Source organism: Psittacula echo (assembly GCF_963264785.1).
Source record: "Psittacula echo genome assembly, chromosome: 1".
Lineage (NCBI taxonomy): Eukaryota > Metazoa > Chordata > Aves > Psittaciformes > Psittacidae > Psittacula > Psittacula echo.
In genome coordinates, this window is record NC_137735.1 from 19886648 (window position 1) to 19904211 (window position 17564).

At 38.6% G+C, this 17564-nt stretch overlaps 1 protein-coding gene across 1 annotated transcript in view; it reads right to left on the reverse strand.

The window, feature by feature from the left end:
• Positions 1-4927: 4927 nt before the first annotated feature.
• SEL1L3 (SEL1L family member 3) overlaps positions 4928-17564 on the reverse strand; it is a gene marked incomplete at its 3' end in the record, with an annotated part of 33175 nt that continues 20538 nt past the window's right edge. The window contains exons 14-23 of the mRNA XM_080632106.1: positions 17245-17421; positions 15512-15639; positions 14796-14879; positions 12174-12264; positions 11989-12073; positions 10013-10122; positions 8483-8610; positions 6590-6692; positions 6423-6495; positions 4928-5094 (exon numbers count right to left, since the gene is read on the reverse strand). Of these exons, the coding sequence (XP_080488232.1) occupies positions 4928-5094; positions 6423-6495; positions 6590-6692; positions 8483-8610; positions 10013-10122; positions 11989-12073; positions 12174-12264; positions 14796-14879; positions 15512-15639; positions 17245-17421 (1146 nt within the window). The remainder of the gene's footprint in view (positions 5095-6422; positions 6496-6589; positions 6693-8482; positions 8611-10012; positions 10123-11988; positions 12074-12173; positions 12265-14795; positions 14880-15511; positions 15640-17244; positions 17422-17564) is intronic.

Sequence of the window (17564 nt, forward strand, 5' to 3'; positions counted from 1 at the left end):
AAGATACCGGTTGTGTAAGCCAGGCCAAGCCATTAATGAACAGATTGAAAATGCTGTGCGTGTATCTCTGTTCCTGCTTTGGCAGACTGTCATAAAACAGTGCTAGGCTCTGCTGATGGAATTTGTGCTTTCTCCTGTTCACCTGACAGAACTGATAAGAGCAAATAGCAATGCTGAGTGTTAGGAGCTATCTAGAAGGCTAATGAGTGATTAAGGAGAGGTCAATGTGGACAAACAAAGGAGAACAACAGGAACTGGAAAATGTGAACCGAGGAAGGGAAGCAAGGTTAAGGAATATGTTAGCAGAGAGGAAAGGTCACCAAACACAGAGTTATAAACCAACCTGTTGCAACCAGTTTTCTTCTAAGGGGTCATTAGGATGCCCAAAGGTGGATGGATATCTCATAGCACCTACCAAACAACCCAAGTCCCTTAAGCCAATGGGCACATAGCACTGGTGCAATTTACGTTTGGAACCTCAGTGCTTCACAATATATAATCTACTGCAAGTGGTTGGGGTTTTTGTTTGGGGTGTTTTGGTGGGTTTTGTTTAGTTGTTTGCTTGGGTTTTGCTGGTGCTTTTCTTTTGTGCACACACATCTAATGCTTGCTGTAACATAAGCATATACTGCAATTTTGCAACTGATCTTTTAATTTCCATTTTAGTTACTCATTACTCCCTATCTTTTCTGGTTTTGATGCTAACTTACCTGTACACAACAGCTGTAACAGAGGTGCCTTCTATTTAAGTATAGACTCACCGTCTACTTTTACTGTAAATAAATTATTTGGCTGTCTGGCATTGGAATCAGGTGTTTCCATAAACACCCAAGCTGTGATGTGTTTCCAGCACATCTATATCCCAGCAGTTGCTTTATCTTCACTTACAATGTTCTGTTGGTTATTCAGGAATTGCTCCCGTCACCTAGAGCTCAGAACACAGCGTAGGAAATTGCCCCATGCTCAGGCTCCCCTTGTCCTTCCTTACACTTGGCCTTCTTTTTTAAAAAATCCAGCTCTTTCATTCAACTCTGTTCTCTTTGTACATCCCAGTCTTTTAAAGCACTTGGTGCATCTATGGGAGGGAGGAGAGGGTGTGTGGGTGGAATTCCTCAGCCAAAGCTTATTCGACCTGTTTCGCACCTTTGTGCTTCATTTCATCTAGGATAAGGGTCAACAGTCAACCAGTGTTCAATGTCAGAGTCCATTAGTCAATGGGGATAGCTTACACAGACAAGAATCTGCTATAAAACAAATCTCGTCACAGATAATCCGTGTTTCCCACATGCTTTTGAAGACCATCTATGCTTTCCTAGTAGCTCAAATGGGAATACAGAAGTCCCAACAGAGGGTATACTTACATAATCAGTATGCCAGGACTAATTTCCATGTATTTGTCCCTTTATCACTGAATAAAATTCCTATTTCAAGGTATTAATATACAATTTCTAAGGACACACTCATGCTGGTATATTGGGATGTAATGTTCATCACTATATGTACTGGAAAGCAGCACTGGACAGTGGTCACAAAGTCACCCATGTAAGGATGGCCATGTTCTGGTCTGTCCTGCTGTCACCCTGCTATATAATTCAAAGCTGAACAAACTTTTTGGCATAGCAGCAAATTCTGCGAAACCGGTTTGAATCTCCTACTGCGTAACCGTAAAGTCTTTAACCACCCAGGACTACTCAACACTGCCTTTCTTTAAGCTTACCTTCACCTACCTCCCCTTCCCAATCTGTAGTTGGTATCTAATTCTCACTCATTCAGTGCATACATTACACTGTATGTAATAACTTCACTCCCTCGTCACTTCCTGTAACACACATCCACTTACTGGGTTGGAGTTAACAACTAGGATGCTGGAGAGGGACTCTTCATCAGGGACTGTAGCAATAGGACAAGGTGTAATGGGCTTAAACAGGTGAAGTTGAGGTTAGATATAATGAATAAGTTCTTTACTGTGAGGGTGGTGAGGCACTGGAATGGGTTGCCCAAAGACATGGTCAATGCTCCATCCCTCGCAGTGTTCAAGGCCAGGCTGGACAGGGCCTTGGGCGACATGGTCTGGTGTGAGGTGTCCTTGCCCATGACAGGAGGTTGGAAGTAGATGATCTTGAGGTCCTTTCAACCCTGATAATTCTATGATTCTAATTTTAGGTAATTGGGTGCCTATTGTGTAAACAACCACTCAGAAATTCTTTGCTGTCTCTAATTTATTTGCTGAAGATGATTCTGAGCTGAAACAAGGGAGAAAGAGAAAAATGGCCATCACTTACATTACTTTAAGTACTGCCTGTGTTGTTCAGACAGCTGAACTTCTATGAAATGTGTATGAACAAGCAGCATTTTAGCTTTCTACTTGTGATTTATTGTTTCCTCACTCCTGTCCTGACCCCTCAGCATGGGCTGCAGAAACTATGAGCTTCAGTGGCCTTGTTTCAATTTACAAAAATAATTATTGATAAACTTCCCCTCTCCCTGCCCCCCCCCCCCCCATATTGTCCCCTTCTTATTTCTCCTTCCTTGTAGTAGAATTATGTAGCTGCTTTGCTTAACTAACCATCCTCTTTCTGGGAACTGTTTGATTCTCTAGGCTGTCAAATAATAGCCCCCTAGATCTTGTAAGAAGTGAAGGATAATAATGTAACTATTATTACTTCAGCCTTAAGTATTGCCATTTTATTGTGAAGAGTTGCTTATCTTAACATACTTTAAGTATACTTTGGCAGAACTTCTGATGCAATAGATAACAATAAACAAAGACCTAACTATTAACTGCTGGCATCAAGAAATGCATTGCAGCTTCAGCAATTGTCTTCTGGAATACAGATGTGAAATCTTATTTCTGGCAAACCTCCTCAAATTAGTTAATTACCAAAGTTGAGAATGTGGGCTTACTTTGGAGAGGAAAATGCAGTCAGCCTGACTGTTAACGCTTAATTCTGACCCATATGTGCTCAACCTAAACCACTGTTGCTTTAGGATTTCAACACATGGGTTGTGATCATACCACCACTGATAAACTCCCATGGGATTAATATTTCACTAGAAGCTTCAATTTTGCTACCTACATACAACACATGTAGTAAAATACAGCTTGTACATGTAGCTTACTACAAGCAATATTTGCAATTTGAATGTCCAAATAGTTCTTTTGTGACCATCTAACTGCCAGCATCATGCTGATGCTGTGACAATTGTCTATTTGCCTGCAAAGCCTACACCTGACTTTCTTCAAAACATCTGGGCCCACCATCTAAACCTGCGTATTTTCACACAAATGCACAGTTGTCCTTTATCAGGTGAGAAAAGTATGAAATACCCATACATTTGTGTTAAGGAATTTTGAATCAAGTTTAGCTGCACAGGTTTTGCAACTCAGACTCAAAAATGATGGTCAGCCATTTGCAGTAGATATCAAAAGCACAACATATAACCTCTGAAAGCGAACAACAGTTAAGCATGTACATGTGAAACTCCTTTGTAACACTTCCTCGGTTATACATGAAAAGCACACACCTGCATTTCCACTTTTCTGGAAATGAAACATACCTTGATGTGTGTATGTGTATATGCATATATTAATCTCTTGTGCTGTTTGGAGGTTTTTTCCTTTTAATCCGTTCCTTTCTTATTGAAAACTCCTATGTTTTGCTTGAAAACCAACAAAAACTCTTCCAGGTCTGTAAGAATGCTGTACTCTTCAAAAAAAGCAAGAGTTGATGTTCTTGAGAATCTGCAACAGCAACATGCTATCTCATCTGAGAGGTGCTTCAAAAAAATCCTCCACATACAAGCTGAATTAGAAAAATATTTTTATTTACAAGAGTAAATAATGTAGTGCAAGAAGAGTGGATTTAACCCTCAATAATGCATAGATTGGTGCAATTTATAACCTGTGATCTACATAATTTTGCAGAGGTGCAGGCATACCTGCTTTAAAGGTCAGGCCTTTCCTACAGCCACTTAATAGACAATTTTAAATGAGACAGAAGGCATTTGCACTCTGTACTTGTTACCTATATATCCCATCTAAACTTTACCAAATAAACTGTCAACTTAAATAGGTGTTTTTAAGAATTACTGCAGAACATGAAATAAATAGTTGCCAATGTTATCTATGGAAGAATCCAAAAATAAATTGTTTACTCATTTTGAGAGGTGTCACCTTTTCACACTTAAATATTCTTCTGTTTATTCATTAGGGAAGTTACTTTGTCTGATCAGGGCTCTTGGCAGGGCCAGAAAGTGTTTTGTTGACCAGGGAAGTGCTGAAACTCGTGAAACTTTGCCTAAGGTTCAGCCAGCAAAACTCCAGTGTTATGATCATATTGCAAATCTCCCTGGTGTTTTTCTTTCAAAATAAAACATTATTTCCCATCTAAGAGTTGAGATGGAATATAAAATCCCAAAATCCGAATTGTTATCACTGCATGTACTGAAGTCTTGGCTGGTGTGCCACAGCACTTTGAAAGTGTTGGTGGCCAGGTTTCACTTTTATGTGATTTTCATGCTTCCAACTTAGAAAAATCTTTAACTTCACTAGTATAATACACTTAAAAAAGCCAATTTCATAAGACATTAGATATGTGAGTAAAAATGCTTCATCATCAAAACTGGTGGGAGGTTTGCTCATTCTTCAATTAGACAAAGACGTTGCAAGCTTTCTTCAAGTCCTTCAACGAAACACAATATGATCATGTATTGGGGACAGAAATAATTGCGTTATCTGTTTGGAGTGTTAAATTATAGGGATGGTTTTCCTCTATAGTGGAGAAATCATATCAGTGAATTTCCTCACAATTTTAGCTGTTGGACTGCATTATTAATGCCTCTAATAGAGTTGGTCGCCAGTTTTTAGATTTGTAGTTGTTCATATCCCACCTTCCCAATGGGACATCAACCTTAAGAAAACTACACTTCAGCTTGTAACAAGAGGATTCTGAGGGTTTGACTCCTGCTGTGCTAAATCATTTGAAAATGTGGATTCATCTTGCTGTATGAGTCTGGTAGCATCCTCACTGCTACTCCCTGAGGAAGAAAGTTCATCTGACGATGGTTCTGCTCTTGCTCCAGGAGAATTATGGGCTTTGGAAAAACATCGAAAGAAATTATTAAAAAAGACCCCACTGCATCTAGGAAGTATACTTATAAATATTTAAATATTATGTGTATATAAAAATCACATATAAGGATAATACGCAATGGTTAGGAAATATTGAAGGAAGACTAACTGTAACTTTAACTGTATACTTTGTATATATGTAGTATGATTCCCAACTTCTATAAATTATAGCTGGTAAGAAAAGAAAGCAGGGTTTCATAATTAGTCAACGTATTATTCACAGCTAAATATCTTATGTGCTATCTAGGAATTACAGAATTCAAATAATCTTTTTACATTTAATGTTTTTTTGTTTTGGGGGTTATTTTAAATGCTATTCCCTACAGGTGTAGGTTGTCAACGTGGAAGTAACTTTTTCTGTATTGTATTACAGAAATATGTCAGAAAGTAGTATTTTCTGAATAACCTTAAACTGCCTACTGGACCTAAGAAAATGCATTTAGTGGAAGAAATTACTTCCATAACTGGAAGTACTCTTTTCACGACATCCCTGTCAAGGTCCTGTCTTGCAATCTGAAGTGAAACACCTGGTTGAAACTGGTAGTGCTTTTTAAATGATGACTCGTTATTTTTGTATGGGATAGTAGAGGTTTTTTCCCCTTTCCTGAGCAATGTAGTTTTGTTTCTGATATCTCCTTCAATATGGTAAAAAAAAATAATTGGAGTTTTAATAGACTGAAGCCTGGCATTTGGCTTTCTGTCCCTTAATATTCTTTGTCCTATCAGAAGAAACAGCATACAGCAAAACTTTCTGTTTTAGGACAGGAGGAGTCTGCAAGAGCTGACTGAACGTATTTACTGATTCTGCTACTGATCTGAAGAGGCTGAACTGCCTCCTCCTAAGTTATTCAAATTTATCAGCTCTCAGTACCTCACTTTTTCCTCCCACCTTGTATCTGAATGGATAGAGTTTATATGAAATAAGGCACACAGTCTCATTGCATATTGCAGAGACCATACATGAAATCAGTCATGTAATTACACTAATGATACCACATCCTGGGACATGGGAAATAATCTCTTATTTACAGTCACAATCTCTTGCAGTTAATGCTTTTATTAAGTCTCCTTTACCAAGGGTCATTCTCCAGAAAGCAACAGCTTTAAACCTATGTCTCGCTTCATCCACCCCTTTTCAATAATCAAAAGATGATTTGTGCGTCAAAAGTTGCTGTTCAGAGGTACCTCTACCAAATCTAGAACACCTCCTTTTATTTGAAAGATTTTACTGCAATACAAAGATAACTCCTCTTTCTTCAGTTTTACTATGACATAAACTTCAAATACTTACCAGATAAAGACTGAAAATACTGCACAGCAAATGCAACCAGAATTGATAAAAGAAAGGTTCCCATGAAGTAGATCTGTGCCAGCAAGAGTAAAAAAATGATTACAGCAGTGCAAAGCCAAGGTACTGCTTCAACTGAACTCTGCATGTACCAAAGGAGCAATACATACCAGAGTAGATTGTAAAATACTGTTCCAGAAAACTCTCATGTAAAAATAAAGCAATGCTAACGAGCATGGACTAATTGATTCTTGGTTACTATTATTCCAGCACCTACAAGAAGAAGATTGAAACAACTAATTAGTCCTTTACAATGGCGCTAGTCATCTGGGAATCCTCAGTGGGTTTGCAGCAAACCTGAGTAACCCAGGAAAACAAGCAGATCTTATCATCACTATCTCACAGATGGTGAAGTAAAAATTCATAGATACACCAGAACGTCATTGAGCACAGAATACCTTATCCTAGGAGTGTATTTTCTATTTTTTTGTTAGTCTACAATGGGTCTAAGCATCCAGGCTACCCTTGTCAAGCAGCCACAGTGCAAGGCTGTACCAAAGACACTTGCTTCTAACTAACATGAGTCAACAGCAGTAGGACTTAATTTAGGATTAGATGTACAAAATTTAGTTACCTATGCAGGATCGTGGTGTCTAAACCCCCTTTAGAGACAATGGAGTGCTACACAATGCAGTCAGAGCTCAAGGAGCACTTCAGCTGACCAGCTACAAGGTGTCTGTTGTGGGGTGAGCTGAGTGAGCAGCTTTCTCAGTTCTATCAATTATGACTTTGCCTACTAAGGGTGTTCAGACAGCTAAATCACAGGCACCTATTTTAAGCTACAACTGAATCTTTTCAACCAAGCTGAGGAGGGAGGGGTGAGGTGTCCATATAGACACATAAATTTTTTCATATAAAAAATTGTATATAAAATACATATCAAATTTATATATTTTTAATGTAAAATTCTGTGTTACGTATTTTGTATATATATATATATTTTTTTTAAAAGTATGTGCCCTTCTGGGCAAAAGGGTATGAGGATGGGAAAAGCCCGCAGCATTGTCCACTCTGGAATTACTCTCACTGCAAAGCAGATGGATTTAGCCCAAGTAAAGGCAGAACTGAGGCTCAAGCTTACAATCCCAGATGGGCCAGCTGGTCCAGAAGCCCTAATTATCAGACTAGTAATTTCATGTGGAGTGGAGGTCATTTAGGGTACAAGTTCAGGCTAACTGCAATGAAGAACAATTTCAGTGGGTTGGTGGAAAATCAACAAATGACATTCTGATGTTGATATCCTCTCCACTCTTTTTCAGATCACACAACACTCAGTAGCAAAGCGGAAGATAACCACTTATGTCTGGTTCACAGCCTCACCTTTAGCTTTTCCTTCTTTAAATATCTGAGAGGCAACTAAACAAATCCACCAAGTATTGTGTAAGTGTCTCATTCCCACTTTTCTTTCCAACACATGTTGCTCTACCCAGGTAAATGAATCCTAAGTTAAGTTCTGTACTGGAACCAGAGGTCTCTAGGTGATTTGTGCATGAACAGTGCTGGCAAAGTGCAGTTTAGCCAGCAGAATGGGAACTTTCTTCCCTATCTAATATTCTGTGCCACATCATCTGTGCAGGCTGGAAAATCCTTGCAGAATAAATACAAAGGACTGCTGTTATCCCAGTTATGTATTTGTAAGATCTGTATTAAATTATACTCTATTTAGCATTACAAGATTATTTTGGACTGTATACAAATTGTCAGTGCTTAACTAAGGAACTTAAATATATATGTAACATTATATATTAAATACATTGGAAAAAACCTCCTGGATCATTAAATCCAGTCCTTGCTATTTCTGGTAATCACATATAATCCAGTCTCTTTAACAGGTATAAACTGAAATATTTCGGTAATTTAAACATTTCAAGCATGTTGACCTTAACCTGCCTTAAATCATACAAGTGAACAAAGTTAACAATTACAGGAGTTGCTGTTCTCCATAGTAAATGCTACTCACATGGAAAAACAGAAGATGCTGATTAAAGGGAAAAAAGACTCACCTGTAATAAAGTTCTTGAAGAAGTGACATACTACTAGAATGCAATGCCTGATCAATTTCCAAGTGATCCAGAATGTAGGAAGGTATGGAGTTGCCCTCTTCTATGACCAGGGCCAAATTAAAGAAACCCTAACAATAAAAAAAATCATACACACTTCTTAACCATAAAATTTTCATATATATATATTTAAGGCCTACTGTAAGCATCAAGTATCTAAATAACTATAACTGTCTTCTCCCATATGAAGATAGGCTGAGAAAGTTGGGGCTGTTCAGCCTGGAGAAGAGAAGGCTGCGTGGAGACCTCATATCTCTGTATATGTATATGTATCTGAAGGGGGCCATATGATTCCATAAACTCATTTAGTCTAATGTGATCTTCAATGAGTAATTATGAAAGCCTTCTCTCCTAGCCATAACCCAGGTAAATATTGAAAATGCAAAATAATTAGCATTCTATTTGTTGTGACACTGTTTTCTTAGAAGTCATCTGGAAAAAGATCTGAGCTTTCTTATTTTAATTATTCTTTAAATGCAGCCACCATATCAAACTGTAATCTTTTATCTACTAGGGGAATACAGACTGAAAGTAGAAATGGATTCCTGTTTCATTCCGGTCCACCTAGCTCTACAGATCAACAGCAAGCTGAATAGTGAAACTGAGAGCAGAAATTTTCTCCAGACAATCGAAGTCCTTAATCTTGCAGTTTTGCTTGCTTGGACAAGTCTTAGGCACCTCTATGTCTTTTAGAACCATGAAGGTGAGTACATGAGAAGGATTACAAAATTCTCCATCACTTTAGTTTTCATACTTTAAAAGTTCAGGCATCTCTTCTTTCCTTTGCTAGTTTAACAGTAATGTTTTGTGCCAGTATCCTCAAAACAGAACCCAACTATGCTACCTCTAATAAATTAACATACAAGATACTGTCTGACGACATCTTCATAGGGACAATGAGAACAGAATATAGCACCCAGGACACTTCAGGAAGATCTGAGGGCAGGAAATTCAGTTGAAACACTGGATGTGTTTGCCAACACGCTATGGTGTATCTTTGAATTATAAAACATTTTAAGATGAAGCTTTTCTTGCTGGAGCGAACAAAATTCACTCCAGGATTCACACAGTATACCAAGGGAAAGAGGCCAGTCTTCTTGTTTGCATCCTAAAATAGCAGAGGATAGGACTGGAACATAACTCAGCAGTCTACTAATTGTTCCTTTTTGCAGCAGCAAAAATACCAAGGTGACAACAGAATCAATTGTGCCAAGGTAAGACAGCACTCAATTGAGCCATTAACTTCTAGCTTTCAAACCAGCCGAATTCTGTGACTGTCCCTCTATGTAGGTTTACCTTCTGTTATCATGAAACAGCAATTACTGATTCACGTAGTATTCTGAAATAGTAATAACTTATTCTAGCAGGCTTCTTCAGTGCAGATGTAGCCAGGCAGAATAAGCAGTCTCAGATAAATCCTCGTACTGTTCTAAGCTCTGATGTATTATAAGCACATTATGACTGCAGACCCACCTGTGAATCTCCCTCTAGTGCAGCTTGTGCATACATCCGCATTGAGAGCTCGAGATCTTTAGACTGGTTCTGGTAACCGTAGTAGTAGAAATCACCCATCTTCAAATAAGCTGTTGAAGAAACCAGTAGCAGATCATTGAGAGTAGTTGTGAAAATAGGATTAACCAACTATTAATGTGATGGAGAAGGTAATAGTAATTCTAGTCTTTTTCTCTAGTTGTCTCTGTGGCTACTTCACATCAGCCTGCCCACTAAAAATATTTATTCCTGGATGAAACTTCTCACGATCTCTTTAATAAATGAATGATATTGCTATTTTCACAAAAACTGAGACTTAGAGACTTTATACTACATTTCTTCTTCACTTGCTGAATCTGTCTTTGGGCAACCTGTAGCCTTATTATTCAGGTTAGCCCTACTAACTTGATGAGACTTAAAAACATGCTGTCTTGAGTGTTTGTTCTGTACCTGTCACTATGGTGGCTGAAGCCATCCCCAAAGTTATGGAACTTCGCTAATGACGATTTTGTTAGTTTCAAACCCAACCCAACTCAGGACAGCAGTAGGTATAGAATTATCCTGGTCTAGAAGGAAGCAGCGCCCAGCAAATATTTTACAAACATCTTTCTGTGATATTGCACAGTAATTAAAGCTCCAACAGGGTGGGCATTGAGCCAGACAAGAGAAAGCATGACATTTCACTAATCTAGGCTAAAGGGTTTAAAAACTCCCATGATCATGAGGGTGCTTATCTGACCTAAGCATTCCCTAAATGGTTTGAAACATTTTTACACCTTGCCTTGTGCATTTAGAAATCCCACTTGTTTTTACAGTGGACTACAGCAGAGCTCTTCCAGGAAGCAAGCTGGTCACCAACCCAACAGCAGAGGCAGAATGGAAGGCCATGAACACTGCAGTGAATCATCAAGAAGAGATCTCTCCTCCACCATACCAACAACTGCATCATTTCAGACCTGGCCTGGAGAGCTGCACTGATAAAGTAGGCCTGGAAAGCAATTCTGCCAGGGTTAGACTATCCCAGGCCCTGCACTGGGGATTTGATCCTCTGCTACCACAGAGAGGAGTCACAGATAAAATTCCCCTTATGTTACTCATGTGAGGAAGACATAAAGTAATAAAATTCTACCCTTGTTGAACCCAGCAAGTCTTCGAATCAGTCTCACCCCATGAGTCTGAACTTCAGAAGCTTCTCTAATATTGTACCACTGGATTTGCCAAAGGGTCAGCCAAAATGCACCTTGCCAAGGCATCTACAAACTCCTCACAAAAACTAACAGGATTTGCCAGCTTCTGTGGTTTCAGGCTGTATCAATGTGATATTTAGTCTCTGCACTGCTGTGTACTTAAATTAGCAGCCTGAATTATTTTAACACTCTATTTTTCATGTGCTTTCTTACAAAACACTTAAACCTTCTTTTTTTTTTTTTTTTTTTTAAACCAGAGAATCCTTCAGTTCCCCAAAACAAGCTGTGCCAATGCTGATAAACTCTGTACCTTAACAGAAAAACTAATAATAAATTAGATAAGGGGTACTTTAGCCTTCATTAGTTTCCCATGACTCAATTATGATATGGAAGTATATTTGCTTTTGGATTTTGCCTGATAAACTAGACAGCATGAGCTTGTAAAGTCTACCTTTTTTTTCTTAAACCTTGAGTCAATTGCTCAATATCCTCAATATCCAGCCCATTCTCAGGGCTTGGCTTTTTATTATGTCATTTTATTCATATTTTATCAATTTTATGCCATATAAAGGAAACTCTCAGAAAACCTGTGTGGAAACCCAACGCTTGGAATATTTTTTTTCCCCTGATATTCCTATCAAAACACTAAAAAGGAAATGTATGATAAGTAGAGATTACTCTTCCCTTAACTTGCTCACTCACAGAAATGATAACAAGCAAACAAACAAAAAAAGGTAAAATTAAAATTCAGAAAGAATTCCTTATACATACCAAATGATGGTGCATTGACTTGAGAAACAGAGAAATTGTAATATCTCCAAACACAATCAGTTGCTAGGTATTTCCTTGCTAGGTCCTGGAAAGAAAGTAATTGATCCATTCATATCACAGGTAAGAGATTAGAATCACATTATCATTGAGAAGTGTTCCTTTTAATTGTGAAGACATTTACTTACTGGTCTTTCTTCACAGATGTGCGCTAAATTGGACTGTGACACTTCAATCCCAGTTTCAGCTGCTAAAATATAATGCAGCAAAGCTTCATGCCTAACGTTAGATAAAATAAATTATTGAAAAACTTAACAAAAATAATTTTAGTTAAAGTTAAATAACCCCCACTAAATAAATTGATAAAAATCACCTAAGAGCAAAATTTTGGTACAAGGTTTCAAAACAAGACGCTGGCAAGCCCATGCAACAGCTACACCTACTGGCAATGCTTGGTATAACAAGCCATGCTGGATCTCAAGGATTTGCAGGTTTCCCTCTTGCATTGACGCTAGATTGGCTCCAGTGGGCATTTACTCTAAGTGCAAGATTGATGGTAAAGTTGAATTGATATTAAAGGCCAATTACCTATTTAAATATTTAGATAAAATATTCATAAAAGATTCTTACCTCCTCCACTAAAAAAATACATAATTAACTTAGTTGCATATATATGTCAATCACGCATCCAACTACTTTGATATTCTTTTCCCTTTTCTTTCTAAGACTGTCAAGCAAGTAATAAAAGGTAATTTTGCATTTGCAGTATAGCAATTCATTATTGCAGTACAGTGGTACACCACTGCTCGCGTGTGCTCCAGAGGAGAGCATCTCTTTAACATTCTGTCCTGTATCTACTCAGTATTACGAAGATTAAACATCCAAAATTAAGACGAAGTCTTTAAGATTACAAGATGAAAAAAAAACCCACCCACTTGGTGAACTTTTTTCCCCCTAAAACTTCCTATTAAAGGGTTACGCTTCGAGTGATTCTCTCCACAAACTGGAAGCAAATATGGTTAAATACACACTTGACTTCAAGAGTAGGTGCTTAAGCAAAGAAATTTCAAATGAAATGGCAAAAGCAGCTACCCTTGCAGAACTAGCAGGTGTAAACTCCTGCTCCCCAGCTGCTTCTGAAAGATTACACATTATTCCTTGTACTTGCCCTGTACCTTGGCACCACAGAACAAATTCAGGATATCTAAGCTGAGAAGTCAGTTCTTCTGATCTGTAAGTCTCAAAGGGCAATTCAGAAAAACTTCTACATTTAAGGCCTTTAAATCAGCCACTGAGAATCAAACCACCATGACTAACAGGCGTGTAGAACACATGGCTGCTGACACCAACAACCCAGGAATACATTGTTTGGTCTGCTTGGCAGTGTAACAATTTACATGTATGCAAGATATATGAAGAAATATTCAGGACCAAAGTTTTCAACATGAACATACTCCTATAACTAGAGATGACTAGGACCAGTATCTGTAAGTAAGTACCCATACACTCCTGATCACTGGGATCTCAAGTGAGACTCCAGCAGATTTTTCCTCCTAACTGTAGGGACCAGATGTTCTGAGATCTTAATGCCCTGTCACATGCACAGGACTTTGATGGGACTGTATGCAGTACATCAGAACATGCTACAAAAGTATTAAAAGAGAGTTGTTCACTGTTAAAAAGTGAGGTCAAGTCTCAGTTACTCCAGAACAATCCACTGACAGTTTCTTGTAGACCTCCTAAGCTTGAAGCACTAAGTACTAGGGCAACTAAGATGATTAAGGGAGTGGAGCATCTCCCTTATGAGGAAGGCTGAGGGAGCTGGGTCTCTATAGTTTGGAGAAGAGGAGACTGAGGGGTGACTTTATTAGTGTATATAAATATATAAAGGGGGAGTGTCACGAGGATGGAGCCAGGCTCTTCTCTGTGGCAAACAATGATAGGACAAGGGGTAATGGGTACAAACTGAAACACAAGAGGTTCCACTTAAACTTGAGAAGAAACTTCTCCTCAGTGAGGGTGACAGAACACTGGAACAGGCTGCCCAGGGGGGTTGTGGAGTCTCCTTCTCTGGAGACATTCAAAACCCGCCTGGACACATTCTTGTGTAAACTCATCTAGGTGTTCCTGCTCCGGCAGGGGGATTGGACTAGATGATCTTTTGAGGTCCCTTCCAATCTCTAGCATACTTATGATACTGTGATACTAGCAGGGGAAGGCTGCAGGACTAAACAAGCCGTTGTCTTAAACACGTATAACAGTCTGATGCCTGCATATACAGTATGCGATACTCATGCCTACAGGGAGCATTAACCTGGAAGCTACTTTAAAACCTCTTTGTTGGCTCACTGGATATTGCAGCCTCCTACTATACTTTACAGAGAAGATAGTATAACCATATACAAAAAAAGAACAAACACAATCCAGCAGCCTGAGTATTCATGACATGGTATTAGACAGAAGAGAGAAAGCAAAATATGTTTTTTGGAACAGAGGGAATGTTAAAAGAAAAAGATGCTCCTCTGGCTAATCCAGTGCACATTACAAGCTACAGTACTATGGGATGAAAATCACAGGCAGCAGATACACTATTTCCCTCTACAAACTCCCTCTTTCACTTGCTTCTGAAAGAACTGTTGAATTATCCTTTGGGTCACTCCTCCTTCCTTTTATGTTAATGAGTGTTTCGCTACTGAGTTCAGTGGTGCTGCTATTTGTGCTTTTCTTTGAGGTAATGGCCCAATGTCAATTATTTTATCATGCTATAAAGTGAAAATAGAAAATGAACTTGAAGGGAACAGCAAACATACCATGAAAGTTCCAGATAAGCATTGAGAGCTTTTCTGATGACATGACCTAAGTAGCCATTCTTCTCTGCAATGTGTTTTGCCCATCTGTAGAAAAGAACAAACAACAAAAAATGAACAGCTGTGCTCCAGTAATGTTATTTCAACTCACACTGACTCAATGAACACAAAAGGACATAGGATCACTTTCTGACTTCTTCCATAAGACAAACTATGGGATTTCACAATAATTGCTCCATCAATCTTGTAACTGCTGACAGAATTGAGAACATTTTGTCCATTCATCTCCATGAGGATATCAGAGACATCTGATGGGTTTTGTCCTTGGCAATATTAATTTATTTTTTTTTTAAGAAAAAAAACCTAAGTCAGTAAGTGCTATAACTAATTATCTGCCTTTTTCTTGATGTAAAATGCCAGTTCTATCACATCATTAGCGTGGTATTTCTTGAAAATCAAATAAGCACACCTTTGTTAGATAAAACCTCCCAGAGTTGTTCTAGTAGTACTGGAAGTACCCAGCATTTCACAAAATCTACTGGTGATTTAAGTAATACACATATTCATGTGGATCAAACTTTACTGTCGAAGAGCCTTTTGTTGAGGGGGTAAGCATCATGGAGTACAAGATATTTAGACTATGGACTTAAAAGTCATCAATAACCAAAATAATCCCACCAGAAATATATTCTTATTTAACAAATGGCTTCATTACTTACATTACAGCTTTTTCTGGGTCTCTAGGAAAGTCTTCCATATTTCCTGTGATGTAATACAGAGAGCATCGTAAAGTCCCTTCTATATGTCCTCCTTGGGCAGCTTTATAGAAATAGTGTGCAGCAATTGTCTGAGAAGGAACAAGACACAATTAGCAACTCTGCATTATTAATGTTTATGAGTTTCATTTCCTGGAACTCATTTAATGAAATTAATTACAAGAGTCAATTGGCTAATGAGGGCAAGCCAGTTTAACTACTTTTAACATACTTAGATGAAATGAACCCCTTTTTTCTAGCGTTTTAACAGCTGAGGCTCAAGAACATTTTTATAATTGTAAATTCTGGTAATATACGGAATATCAAATAGAAAAGTGTCTAAATGCGTTAACTAACACCTGGCAGCATACAAGTCTTGTGTGCACTGACAAAAGTAAAATTAGCTATTCACTAGTGAGGAGGTTAATAAGGGATCCTGGAGAAAAGGACCTCATGCTGAAGTGAAGGCTGGGGGGCAGCAGCAATGCTCAGTATGACCAGCAGTGCACACAGTGCTCAAGCCTCTGAAACTGGTTCATAGAAGGTAACACAAGCTGAGTAGGCAGGGCCAGAGCTGCAGAAGCAGGTGGGCTGTGTGACTCTCCATGTTTTACCCTCACAAACAGTAATCTGTAATATAAACCAAAGCAGCATACAGCCTTAAATAATTTATTTCAGGAAACTTTTAACAATTGATATGTGGCTTTTTTGTGAGTAAGCATGGACTTCAGAGTATCCATCACAGCCATAACAATGTACTTCTCCTTGCTTATGGCTTTGGTGAATAAAGAAACCAGGGCACTTTTAGGTGTACACTTACAATCAGCCAACTCTGAAATGGGTATTTTTATCCTTGGGGAAGGAAAATGTGTTTGCCAAATGCACACACTGGCAAGCACTGCTGCTGTTGGCAGGCAGCAGAAATGCTCAGTCTGGAGTATATCCAGATCTCAGAACTCACAGGCCATACTGGAAACATCTTTTAGTTCCAAGTACAAGGTCTACTTGCACCTATTACAGCCTTCCTCATTATGTTTGTGCTGTTGGCTGTAAACTACCTAGTTAGTTAAAAGAAATACAACCTAAGTAGATCCTTCTTATTAGAGGAAAATTAATTTTGCACATGAGTGAGAAAATTTAATAAATGGGCTGTGTCACAGAATGACAAACCAAAATACTGCAGTCTTCCAGGACAGTATTAAATAGTTATATCTGGCAAGTCTGGCTTGAAGGACTTTCACTGCAGTTCTGAGGTTCACAGAAGCAATACAAACGTAGCATAGCTGTTCACAAGTTCAGGAACAAGGTTCTGCTGCTTTCATCTGTTGTGGAAAGCAACTTCAGCCTATACACTTTCCAATCTAAAACTGAGAGAACACGAAAACATCACACAATGTGAGAGCACGCACTATCCTAGTGCTATCCCTGGAAGAAGGAAAGCAGAGGCAGTCTCCAAAGTTAAACCTATACCTGCTTTGTTTCTAAATTTAGGAACACAAACACACACCTAAGTATGACCAAGATATTTGTGTCACATCTCTCTCTAAGCAATCTGACTGAATTCCCCAGTAACATCCTTGTTTGCGATAAAAGGTATCAAAATCCAATTCAGAGCGAACACAGCAGTCTCAAGAACAAAGCAAAAAATTCTAAACTGGGTCCTAACATGGTAATGGTACTATTAAATATTTACTCACTTGATTTCTAACAGGTACTCCAGGGTAAATCCCATCCAAATAAAGGACTCCAAGGTTGTATGATGCATCTGGATTTCCCAGTTCTTCAGCAACTAACCAGTGTTCAGCTGCTTTTCTGTAGTCTCTTTTAAAATTGTGGTAATACCATCCCAATCCATTCACTGCCTGGGGCAAGCCCTTAGGGAAGGAGAGGAGTGGTCTCAGTCACACATTTGATTCTGCTTTGGGTCATTTTGCAATTCCAACCTGCTGTTCAACTTTGGGTGCTCTTGTGACCTTGCCTAAATTCTAGATGCCTGGATGCACAAGGATCCAGCCAA